Raw genomic sequence first — 12,801 nt, 5'->3', positions numbered from 1 at the left:
TCAGAAAGCGCAAGCTAGAAGCCTTGGTGGCTTCCAAGTGGTGTTAAGCATGTGGGTGCACAGAGTGTAAAAGTTGAGGCTTGGGAACCTCTGCCTGGATTTCAGAGGATATATGGAAAAGCCTGGATGTTCAGGCAGAAACCTGCTGCAGGGTTGGAGCCTTCATGGAGAAACTCTACTAGGGCAGTGTGGAGGAGAAATGTGGGCTTGGAGCCCCCACACAGAGTCCCCACTGGGGTACTGCCTAGTGAAGCTGTGAGAAGAGGGCCACCATCCTCTAGACCCCAGAATGGTAGATCCACTAGCAGTTTGCACCCTGCCCCTGGAAAAGCCACAGGCACTCAACACCAGCCCTTGAGAGCAGCCACAGGGGCTGAACCTTGCAAAGCAACAGGGGTGGGGCTACCCCAGGCTTGGGAGCCCACCCCTTGCATCAGTCTGCCTTGGATGTGGGACATGGAGTCAAAGGAGATTATTTTGGAGCTTTAAGATTTAATGACTGCCCTGCTGGGTTTTGGACTTGCATGAGGCCTGTAGTCCCTTCTTTTGGCTGATTTCTCCCTTTTGGAATAGGAGTGTTTACCCAATGTCTATACTCCCATTGTATCTTAGAAGTAAACACCTTGTTTTTGATGTTATAGGCTCATAGGCAGAAGGGTACTTGTCTTGTCTCAGGTGAGACTTTGGACTGTGGACTTTTGAGTTAATGCTGGAATGAGTTAAAATTTTGGGGGACTGTTGAGAAAGGATGATTGTATTTTGCATTGCAAGAAGGACATGACATTTGGGAGGACAGGGGCAGAATAATATGGATTGGCTCTGTGTCCTCACCAAATCTCATGCCAAACTGTAATCCCCAGTATTGGAGGTGGGGCCTGGTAGGAGGTGATTGGATCATGGGGGTGGTTTCTCATGAATGGTTTAGCACCATCCTCTTGAGGCTGCTCTCATGACAGTGAGTGTGTTCTCATGAAATCTGTTGTTTAAAGGTATGCAGCACCCCCGGCTTGCTCTCTCTTGCTCCTGCCCCTGCCATTTAAGACACCTGCTCCCACTTTGCCTTCTGCCATGATTAGAAGCTTCCTGAGGCCTCCTCAGAAGCAGAAGCCACTATGCTTCCTGTACAGCCTGCAGAAGCATGAGCCAATTAAACCCATTTTCTTTATAGATCACCCAGTCTCAGGTATTTCTTTATAGCAATTTGAGAATGGACTAACACACTTCCCATGGTAGGTACTTTTTACCCTTATTGAGATGGCTTTGTGTTCTTCCTTTTGTGCAGTTAAAATCTGCCTCTGCCTCTCTAATAGTATCCATGCCACTGGTTCCAACTATGACCTCTGGGCCCATCTGGAATAGGATTAGTCCTCCAGATTTTTGAGGATAGTACTCCTGCTCCCTCGGAGTCCTTTCCCTCTCTCTCTCTTTTCTTTTTTTTTCTGAGACAGAGTCTCACTCTGTTGCCCAGGCTGGAGTCCAGTTGCACAATCTCAGCTCACTGCAACCTTTGCCACCAAGGTTCAACTGATTCTAATGCCTCAGCCTCCCAAGTAGCTGAAATTACAGGCATGTGTCACCATGTCCGGTTAAGTTTTTAGTATTTTTAGTACAGATGGGGTTTTATCATGTTGGCCAGGCTGGTCTGGAACTCCTGGCCTTAACTGATTCACCTACCTCAGCCTCCCAAAGTGCTGAGATTACAGGCGTGAGCCGCCGCACCCAGCTTTGGAGTCTTCCCTCTTTTTTTTTTTTTTTTTTGAGACGGAGTCTCACTCTGTCACCCAGGCTGGAGAGCAATGGCACGATCTCAGTTCACTGCAACCTCCATCTCCCAGGCTCAAACGATTCTCCTGCTTTGGCCTCCACAATAGCTGGGATTACAGGCACACACCACCACACCCGGCTAATTAAAAAAAATTTTTTTTTAGTAGAGACAGGGTTTCACCATGTTGGCCAGGCTGGTCTTGAACCGGAGTCTTCTCTTTTGTATATTTAACATCCTGTGTGTTAAATGCCAATGCAGATCACAAAAACACTGCATAGTAAGCACTGAAAAAACACTGCTAGGAGCTATTACTTTTGGAGTGTGGGATTGTGGAGGAATGGAGATGATGGTGGAGAGAAAAAATCTTCATTTCATACCTTTCAGTACTGTTTGAAATTTTAACTGTGCATATTTATTATTTTTATTTTTAAAGAAAGTAAAATAGCTGGGCGTCATGGCTCATGTCTATAATACCAACTAGTTGGGAGGCTGTGGTGAGAGGATCGCTTGAGCTCAGACTACCCTGGGCAACATAGTGAGATCTCACCTCATTACAAAAAAAAAAAAAAGAAGAAGAAGAAAGGAAGTGAAATATAATATTCTAGTTGGGTTTCCAGTGGAGTGACAGTCTACTCGGGGAAGGCTCTGAGTCAGCTTCTGAAATGATGGCACGATTGACCCACGCAGCCATAGAAATTCTCAGCTCTAATATGGGGTACTGGGAAGAATCCTGGGGTTCACTCAGACAGATCTAGGTTTCAACTGGCTCTACCACTTAATATCCCAGATTTTAGTTTCCTTAGATAGCAAAATCAAGCTATCAATTACCAGCTTTACAATCAATTGTGGATTCACTAAGACATGAAATGAAAACTTCACACATATAGGTGCTCAATACATGTTTGTTAAAATCAGTGTTGTCCTTGATCTGCCTGACTTCTCTGGCTTTTCTATCCACTTGACTCCTTGCTACACCAACCTGAATTCTGATAATTTAATCAGTACTCTCTATTAGCCTATCTTAGCCCTCCTCTTGTTATTAGGTTGGTGCAAAAGTAATTGCAGTGTTGCAATTAAAAGTAATGGCAAACCCGCAATTACTTTTGCACCAATTGAATAACTCCCTCATTTTCCACCCCATACCCCAGCTCCCATTTCCCATGCATCTTGTTTCCTCTAGTACAAAGCTTTGACCACAATCATACTCATAAGCCTGTCCTATACTTTCTTCTTTCTTATAATTAATGAAATCTGAGATTGACTTCCAGCCCATCTGAGGACCAAATGGCAACCAAATTCCAGTACTAGTTGGTCCCTTCACTTGTTAACTCCTCAGTTCTGGCCCCTACAACCCCCAGAACTCCTACCTACTTTGGATCCCACAGGCCTACCTGACCAACTGCTGGAAGCTTCAATGGCCCAACCAGGTCCCCAGCAGAGCAACCACAGCCTCAGCCATGCCTACATGACTAAAATACCACACTTGTGTATTATCTTTCATAGACTCTACATTCTTAGTACTTATAGAAAAACTAAGAACTCAGCTCCTGCAAAGGCATGGGGTGAGACTGGGTGAGGGGATGAGCGACAGGAATAATGCATGATAAAATGCATGTAATGCCAAATGAAGAATGCTTGGTTCCCTCTAGAGCTCCCTCATCCTCTGTAAGACAACTTAAAGTTGCACAGCAGAGCAGCAGGTGCCTAAATGCATAGCAGAATTGACTCACTGTCAGCAATGATGTGGTGCTATTTCCCTCTAAAACTGTATTGCTTTTTCAGAATATAGCAGGAAAAGTTGAAAGTTCAGTGGCCATAGGCATACAAATGAAGCCCACAGATAGGGCAGAAGGAAAGGTTACTGGTAAAGGAAAACTATTATGTAACAGACAGTCATTTAAACCTCAATAGTAGGTTTAAGTCTGAGGAAGGTAGACAGACTTTATTGAGCACTACAATCAGTTCAAAGGTTTTTGTTTTTGTTTTTGTTTTTTTTGAGACGTTGTCTCACTCTCTCACCCAGGCTGGAGTGCAGTGGTGTGGTCTCGCCTCACTGCAACCTCCGCCTCCCGGGTTCAAGTGATTCTCTTTGCCTCAGCCTCCCAAGTAGCTGGGACTACAGGCACCTGCCACCACGCCCAGATAATTTTTGTATTTTTAGTAGAGATGGGGTTTCATTATGTTGGCCAGGCTGGTCTGAAACTCCTGACCCCAAGTGATCCACCTACCTTGGCCTCTCAAAGCGCTGGGATTATAGGAGTGAGCCACTGTGCCCGGCCCAGTTCAAAGGTTTTTCTAAACAAAATTAATATGTGAAGAAGATTTCCTAAAAATATATTAATTAGAAAGGGCTATTTAAATCCAACTTATATTATTGTGAACAAATGAACATTTTAACAAAACTCCACAAATGAATTTGCTCAAACTTAATTGAAAACTATTTTGACGGAAATGTTTAATATGTTTACTACCCAAACCCTTGCAGAAGCTCAATAAATATTTGTTGAATAAACGGATAGAGTGCAATATAAAATGGTGATTATTGTAAGTATAGAAAAAGGTCTGTGGGTTTATAAACATATGCTGAGCACCAAGTATGCCCCTGGGGCTGTGGAATAGCGTGGCGCATGGAATAAATGGTTCAGAGAATGTCATCTCTGGATGATGGAATTAGTGGTAACTTAATTTTTCTTTGTATTTTTATCTGGTTTTCTTTAAATAATGGATCACGGAAGGATTTTTAATCAGAAAAAAAGGTTACAATATTTCTATTTGAGGATCTAAGGATAAATGAATACTATTTACACGGCAACAGGGGTTTCAGTTTTTTTTTTTTTTTAGACAGAGTCTTGCTCTGTCTTGTCCAGGCTGGAGTGCAGTGGTGCAATCTCGGCTCACTGCAGCCTCTGCCTCCTGGGTTCAAGTGATTCTCCTGTCTCAGCCTCCCCAGTAGCTGGGATTATAGGCGCCCGCCACCACACCTGGCTAATTTTTGTATTTTTAGTAGATGGGGTTTCACCATGTTGGCCAGCTGGTCTCTAACTCCTGACCTCAGGTGATCCACCTGCCTCGGCCTCCCAAAGTGCTGGGATTATAGGTGTAAGCTACTGCGCCCGGCCTGGTCTTCAGTTTTTGGCCAATAGGGGTGTAATGGGGGGCTTACCTTCCTGCCAGAAAAAGCAAAAACAGTGGACAAAATACGTTAAACACTGGTTTTCAAGTTATTAGATGTTAGGCAGTGAAAAACAGTGATCCCTGAGAGAATGAAAACAAACAAGGGGCCCAGGTGTGGTGGCTCACACCTATAATCCCAGCACTTTGGGAAGCCGAGGTGGGTGGATCATTTGAGGTCAGGAGTTCAAGACCAGCCTGGCCAACATAGTGAAACCCTGTCTCTACTACAAATACCAAAAAATTAGCCGGGCGGTGGTGGCAGCTACTCAGGAGGCTGAGGCAGGAGAATCCCTTGAGCCTGGGAGGCGGAGGTTGCAGTGAGCTGAGATTGTGCCACTGCACTCTAGTATGGGTGACAGAGTGAGACCCTGTCTCAAAAAAAAATAAAAAATAAAACACACAAGGGCAGTTTGCCCCAGCTCACTGCCTTGACAGAGGATGCAGTGCAGAGAGGGAAGACCCAGGCGGAGCCCAGAGGACTCTCTGAGTTGAGGAGGTAGAGTTGAGAGTCTGGGGAGACCAAAGTAGTTTGAGTTTGCAGGACAGATTACCACGGATGGGAGAGCTGCAGAGAGAAAGCACTCCAGGGATCTGCATTATGTCCCCCTTGAGAAATTAGCAGATGGGTGTATGACCCATGTGTAAATGTGAGGAAACTACTCAAAACTGGGGAAAGAGCCACCTGAAAAGATTAGAGGGAAGAGTACATGGCACGCACAGGGCCAGGAAGAGTGCCTGTTCCTACCATCCACACTGGAAAACCTCACAGCTCACAGGACACTGAAGGATTTTGATCAGTAGTAAATTGGTCCTTGGTCCCATCTATCAAGTAGTAAAAGCATGACCCAAAAGGATCAAACTGCTTCCAAGTAACTTCAGTATATCCACTCAAGGAATCCCAGTGAATGACAAGCATAACAAACATGAGGAAAACTATACAAGTCACGCCTTAATCAAACTGCTCAAAACTGGAGATAAAGAGAATTTTTTTCCTTTTTTTTTTAAGATGGAGTCTCGCTCTGCCACCCAGATTGGAGTGCAGTGGTGCAATCTTGGTTCACTGCAACCCCCACCTCCTGGGTTCAAGTAATTCTCCTGCCTCAGTCTCCAAAGCAGCTGGGATTATAGGCGTGCACCACCATGCCCAGCTAATTTTTGTATTTTTACTAGAGACAGGGTTTTGCCATGTGGGCCAGGCTAGCTGGTCTTGAACTCCTGACCTCAAGTGATCCGCCTGCCTCAGCCTCCCAAAGTGCTGGGATTACAGGTGTGAGCCACCCTGCCTGGCCTCAAGAGAAAGTCTTAAAAGCAGCCACACACATACAAAAGACACATTACATTCAGAGGGACAATCTGATGGCAGATTTCCTGTCAGAAATAATGCAATGAGCCCGGGAGGCAGAGGTCACAGCGTTGCACTCCAGCCTGGGCAACAGACAGAAACTCTGTCTTGAAAAAAAAAAAAAAAAGAAAGAAAGAAAGAAAGAAAGAAAAGAAAAGAACTGATGCAAGCAAGAAGTGGAGCAATGTCTTTCTTTCTTTCTTTTTTCTTTTTTTTTGAGACAAGGTCTTGCTCTGTCACCCAGGCTGGAGTGCAGTGGTGCGATAACTCACTGCAGCCTCAACCTCCTGGGCTCAGGTGATCCTCCCACCTCAGCCTCCCAAGTAGCTGGGACTACAAGCATGCACCACCATGCCAGGGTAATTTTTTGTATTTTTAGTAGAGACAGGGTTTCACCATGTTGCCTAGGCTGGTCCCAAACTCCTGGCCTCAAGTGATCCTCCTGCTTTGGCCTCCCAAAATGCAGGGATTACAGGCGTGAGTCACCACACCTGGCCTAAACCTCTTTTCTGTATAAATTACCTCGTCTCAGGTATTTCTTTATAGCAGTGCAAGAATGGCCTAATACAAAGACCAATCCCCTGGCTTTGCATGGGGTAGCTCATGCCTGTCATCCCAGCACTTTGGGAGGCAGAGGCGGGAAGACTGCTTGAGCTCAGGAGTTTGAGACCAGCCTGGGCAACATGGCGAAACCCCATCTCTACAAAAAATACAAAAATAAATTAGATGGGTGTGGTGGCACACTCCTGTAGTCCCAGCTACCCAGGAGGCTAAGGTGGGAGGATTGCTTGAGCCTGGGAATTCGAGGCTGCATTAAGCGGTGACTGTACCACTGCACTCCAGCCTAGGAGACAGAGTGAGACCCTGTCTCAAAAAAAAAAAAAAAAAAAGACCAACCCTTCTCTTCTTCCTCCTCCTCAGCCCACTCAAAATGAGGATGACAATGAAGACCTTTATGATGATCCATTTCCACTTAATAAATAGTAAATATATTTCCTTTGTCCTGTGATTTTTTTTAAATAACATAAAAGGTACTCAGTCAATATTGAATAAATGAAGATGTTTTATGGGTGGGTCTAAAAGGTACCTGTCATACATTATATTGTTTCTATAGGGCAAAAACATCCTTAACATACATTATTAATCCATTTGCAACCTAGCTATTGCTTTATATGGGGCTCCAGTTGATTATACTGTGACTGGATGAAATCTTCAGGTTTCTATTTGTGAATATTGACTGTTTTCAGTGAGCAGCATGAAGAATATCATGAATTTCTAAAAATTTAGGTAATCTTTCCAACACACCAGTAAGATTTATTTATTTTTTAATTTTAAAAAAATTTTTGGGCTGGCCACAGTGGCTCACGCCTGTAATCCCAGCACTTTGGGAGGCCGAGGCGGGTGGATCACGAGGTCAGGAGATCGAGACCATCCTGGCTAACACGGTGAAGCCTCGTCTCTACTAAAAATACAAAAAATTAGCCGGGCGTGGTGGTGGGCGCCTGTAGTCCCAGCTACTTGGGAGGCTGAGGCAGAAGAATGGCGTGAATCTGGGAGGCAGAGCTTGCAGTGAGCCAAGATCGTGCCACTGCACTCCAGCCTGGACGACAGAGCGAGACTCTGTCTCAAAAAAAAAAAAAAAAAAAAATTTCTTTGGAGACAGTGTCACTCTGTCACCCAGACTGGAGTATAGTGGTGTGATCTCGGCTCACTGCAACCTCCACCTCCTGGCTCAAGCGATTCTCCTGCCTCAGTCTTCCAAGTAGCTGAGACTACAGGCACACGCCACCATGCCCTAAATTTTTGTATGTTTTAGAAGAGATGGGGTTTCACTATGTTGGCCAGGCTGGTCTCAAATTCCTGGTCTCAAGTTAGATTCCTCTGCCTCAGCCTCCCAAAGCGCTGGGATTACAGGCGTGGGCCACAACACCTGGCCTACACCAGTAAGAGTTAGGTAGAAGTTAGCCTTACTGTCATAAAATGTATGCACTCTAGGACTCCATTCCCTTCATAACATACCTTAGGTAGCACCATACATAAAAAGAGAATCTGATCCATACTTTATTTTAAAAATAAAATAACAAGCAAACAAACATCCCTTAGAATAAAATAAAGCCCCAAATCTTACCTGCAGTGTCTTATCCAATTTGGCAGCTAGTTTTCCAATTTCATACAATAGCTGGGGGCTGATGGGAAGCTCAGCGATGGGTCTTCCTGGGAGGTAAGTTAGCAGCCTCACCACGTAGCTTTTGATTTCAGAGCCACTATCTAAATGGATGGAATAAAATATCCTTTGACTAAATTATTTATATATATATATAGAGAGAGAGAGAGAAAGAGGTATTTATATATAACAGAATTAGAAGCTATTCTGCCTCTGCAAGTATTACTGAAAAGAACAGAAATTACAGAACAACAACAAAAATGTGCTAACTTAAAACAGCTCGGCAGGATTCTATGAAGCAGAGTTGAGTGGATGAAGCAAGAAGGTAGAATATACAAATCTTAACAACATTGGAACTGGCCATTTACATACCAATAAAATTATAGCCCTAACTCTGCTGGCCTTAGCTCTACACAGAAATTACTTACTGTGGTAAATGAAAGCAAAAACACATACTCTTTCATAAGTTCACAATTGAGGGGAGTGAGGTACAAATAAATGACTTCCAGAATCAGGCTTCTTGTGGGACAGCCTGTGTTTGCAACACAGGACAATAACTGTGTCTCAGGGACCACAATGGGCCTCACGTATTTGGAGCAATGCAAATTAAGAAAGAATGGTGAACAATTAAGAGAGAAAAAGACAATCAAGATTTCGAACCTTTAAAAAAATTTCAAGAAATTGGTTTTAGCCTGTTGCTTAAAGAGCTGAATTAGGTCCATTCTCAGCATTTTAGTATTTAGAGGTGAAAAGGGCTGTCTCACAGATGAGGACTGGCGGCCTTAGGGATTTAAGTGGTCTATGTGTCCAAGGTCACATATACAGTAATGACAAAGCTAAAATCTAAAATTCCTGATTTCCTGATTTCCAGTATTATATTCTTTCTACTATACCACAACACCAGAATTTATAGCTTCTCTAAATAATAAAAATGTTTTATTATTTTTCTGGTTAAAAAAAAAACAAAAAAACAGGCCAGGCGTGGTGACTCATGCCTGTAATCCCAGCACTTTGGGAAGCCAATGAAGGCAGATCACTTGAGGCCAGGAGTTCAAGACCAGCCTGGGCAACATGGCGAAACCCTGCCTCTACAGAACACTACAAAATTAGCTGGGCGTGGTGATGCATGCCTGTAGTCCCAGCTACTCAGCAGGCTGAAGTGGGAGGATCACCTGAGCCCAGGAGGTCAAGGCTGCAGTGAGCTGTGACTGCGCCACTGTACTCCAGTCTGGGTGATAGAGTGAGACCCCTGTCTCAAAAAACAAACAAACAAATAAAAAATCCCAAAACCACCAACAAAACAAACAAAAAATACGAAACAAACAAAAAATATTCCCTGATTTCCACAAGTCCCCTTAGTTACTATCTGTCAGGGCCTTTCTAAACAGAAAACTTATACCACATTGGGCTCTAACCACTACTCAATCAGAGGACCAATCACCACTTTGATGACGCTGTAGCTTCTCCCAGCACCGAAAACACAACCACCTCTAAGGGTGTACTATTGAGGTGCTAAAAAATAATAACAACCACATCTACACTTGGAATTATGAACCTGCTCTTCATAGTTCTACTTGTGGCCAAAATGCAGTGATGTGTCTGGATAGGTAATGGATCGGCGAGTTGGTCATCTCTTACCTACAGACACGAGAGAAGCTGTGTTGTCTCCTTTAGTGTGACACACAGAGGCGCTAAAAAATAATAACAACCACATCTACACTTGGAATTATGAACCTGCTCTTCATAGTTCTACTTGTGGCCAAAATGCAGTGATGTGTCTGGATAGGTAATGGATCGGCGAGTTGGTCATCTCTTACCTACAGACACGAGAGAAGCTGTGTTGTCTCCTTTAGTGTGACACACAGAGGCTGTTGGAAATCCAGCGGCTTTCAGAAACATGATGATGTGATTCTGCACTTCAATCAGGTCTGGATTTTTGCTAGCCTTGGTGTTGCTTATTTTGAGGACATATTCAGTTGGGCCATCTTTGGTTTTTGAAACGTAGACATGAAAGTTTTGGTCATCATAGCTAGGAAGTGGCCGGACCTTGGAAACTTTCAACCCAAACACTGACTCCACTAACGCAGAGGCTTGTTCCTCACTGAAAGTGGGTTTGCTAAGAGCCTCTGACTGCTGATCATTTCCACTTGACATTATGTCTAGGGGAACAAAAAGCAACAAACAGAAAGGGGACACAGGATGAACATATTTATTTAAATGATTTTTCTCAAGACAGACCAGTAATGTTTCTGTTGATTCTGTACTTCTTTTGATTGTTAAGTTTTACTCATAAAGTTAAAAAAAAATCAAATCAGTGAATAAGATCAAGAAGTAGATGATTTGACAACTGCATACAAATTCTTATAGGACAAATTATTTTTAAACTTACCTCCCAAACACAGACTAGGAAAGCACCTTGGTATCTCTTCGTCCATTCCCTCCCCCTCCCCCATTAATTTTATAGGGGAAATTTTGGTCCTGAGAGGTTAAGTGACTTGCCCAAAGTTACATATTAAGTCACAGTAAGAATTCAGCTCTGGGGCTGGACGTGGTGGCTCAAGCCTGTAATCCCAGCACTTTGGGAGGCTGAGGCAGGCAGATCACCTGAGGTCAGGAGTTCGAGACCAGCCTGGCCAACATGGTGAAACCCTGTCTCTACTGATAATACAAAAATTGGCTGGGCGTGGTGGTGGGCGCCTGTAATCCCAACTACTCGGGAGGCTGAGGCAGGAGAATCACTTGAACATGGGAGGTCGAGGCTGCAGTGAGCCAAGATCGCACCACTACACTCCAGCCTGGGCAACAGGGCGAGACTCCATCTCAAAAAAAAAAAAAAAAAAAAGAAAAAAAAAAAAGAAAAAAAAGAAAAAAAGAATTCAGCTCTCCAGACTTCTAATCCATGATTATGTCCTTTTGACTATATTCCTACCGTCTTAGGTTAAACAATAAATTCAAATACAGCGATCTTTTATAGTAACAGTTTGGTTAAATTATAAGATCATCTAATTTATTACACATATTTCAAACAGAAAAATGTAGACTGATGAGCTAAGTATTGTGTGAGTCACTGGAGGAGATAAGGCCAGAGAACCAAAGAAAACCCTGTATTAACTATACGTATTAACCTGAAATGACTGAATCAACACTGAAGTGACTGAGTTTACCTTAAATTGTAAAGAATATGTTTTCCACTGCTGAGAGGAATAGGGGCTTAAAATTAAAATTAAGGTCAATTACAAAAAATATAGTTACATTTGAGTTTGTGACCTATGAAATTAATATCTGCCAAAACTGTGACAGAAGCTGAGAGGGAGAGAAATTACTACAGCTTAAGGGAAGACATTCTTGAGAAGATAGATTTGAATTTTTATCTTTAAAGATAGAGATGGGGGTCTCACTTTGTTGCCCAGGTTGGTCTCAAACTCCTGGTCTCAAGCGATCCTCCCACTTACGCCTCCCAAAGTGCTGGGATTACAGGTGTGAGCCACTGGACCTGGCCTGAATTGATTTTTTTTTTTTTTTTGAGACAGGGTCGTGCTCTGTCGCCCAGGCTGGAGTGCAATAGCGTGATTACAACTCACTGCAGCCTCAACCACCAGGCTCAATGATCCTGAACCTCAGCCTCCTAGGTGGCTGGGACTACAGAAGCCACCATATCAGGCTAATTTTTTGTATTTTTTGCAGACACAGGCTTTCACCATGTTGGCCAGGCTGGTCTTGAATTTCTGGGCTTAAGTGATCTGCCCGCCTCTGCTTTGTAATCCCAAAGTGCTGGGATTACAGGCATGAGCCACCACTCTGGGCCTTGAATTTTTAAGTATGATTTGGATACATGGGCGGGGGAGGAGACTGTTTTCTTTCACTTGGTAATTCCACCCTCTGCTACCCACACCTGGTATATTTTCTGAGCAGCCAGCTACATATGAAAGACAATGTAGGTCTTCTGAACATGCTTCAGGAACCAAATATTTAAGGTCGTTAGAATCTCATGCTGTTTTCCCAAAATAGTTTTATTCTAATCCTTCTTTCATACTAAGTTGTAAATAATTGATAACATCGTGAGGGTGAGCTGCATTTTAGGGTATGTTTTGATTGCTGTTCAGGGGATACAGTATTATATAAAAATAATCTTATGGGCTGGGCACAGTGGCTCATACCTGTAATCCCAGCCAGCACTTTGGGAAGCCAAGGTGGGAGAACACTCAAGGCTAGGAGTTCGAGACTAGTCTGGGCAACATAATGAGACCCGCTTCTCTATTTAAAAAAAAAAAAAAAAAAAAGAATCTCATGAAGAGTTAGCTTTTGTGGAAAGTGGAAGATGTATTGCTTCTGACAGGGAAGGGGCATGAGAGAACT

General features: G+C 43.5%; 1 protein-coding gene across 3 annotated transcripts in view; it reads right to left on the bottom strand.

The window, feature by feature from the left end:
* Window positions 1-12,801, bottom strand: part of HYKK (hydroxylysine kinase) — a 29,406-nt gene that overhangs the window by 13,253 nt on the left and 3,352 nt on the right. For all 3 annotated transcript variants that reach the window (XM_001151085.7, XM_003314808.7, XM_063794255.1), the window contains exons 2-3: window positions 10,263-10,604; window positions 8,410-8,549 (exon numbers count right to left, since the gene is read on the bottom strand). In XM_001151085.7, coding sequence (XP_001151085.3) covers window positions 8,410-8,549; window positions 10,263-10,599 — 477 coding nt within the window. In that variant the 5' untranslated portion in view covers window positions 10,600-10,604. The remainder of the gene's footprint in view (window positions 1-8,409; window positions 8,550-10,262; window positions 10,605-12,801) is intronic.

The sequence above is a fragment of the Pan troglodytes genome, chromosome 16 (genome assembly GCF_028858775.2).
Source record: "Pan troglodytes isolate AG18354 chromosome 16, NHGRI_mPanTro3-v2.0_pri, whole genome shotgun sequence".
In the NCBI taxonomy this organism is placed as follows: Eukaryota; Metazoa; Chordata; class Mammalia; order Primates; family Hominidae; genus Pan; species Pan troglodytes.
This window is presented reverse-complemented; position numbering and strand designations above follow the sequence as displayed.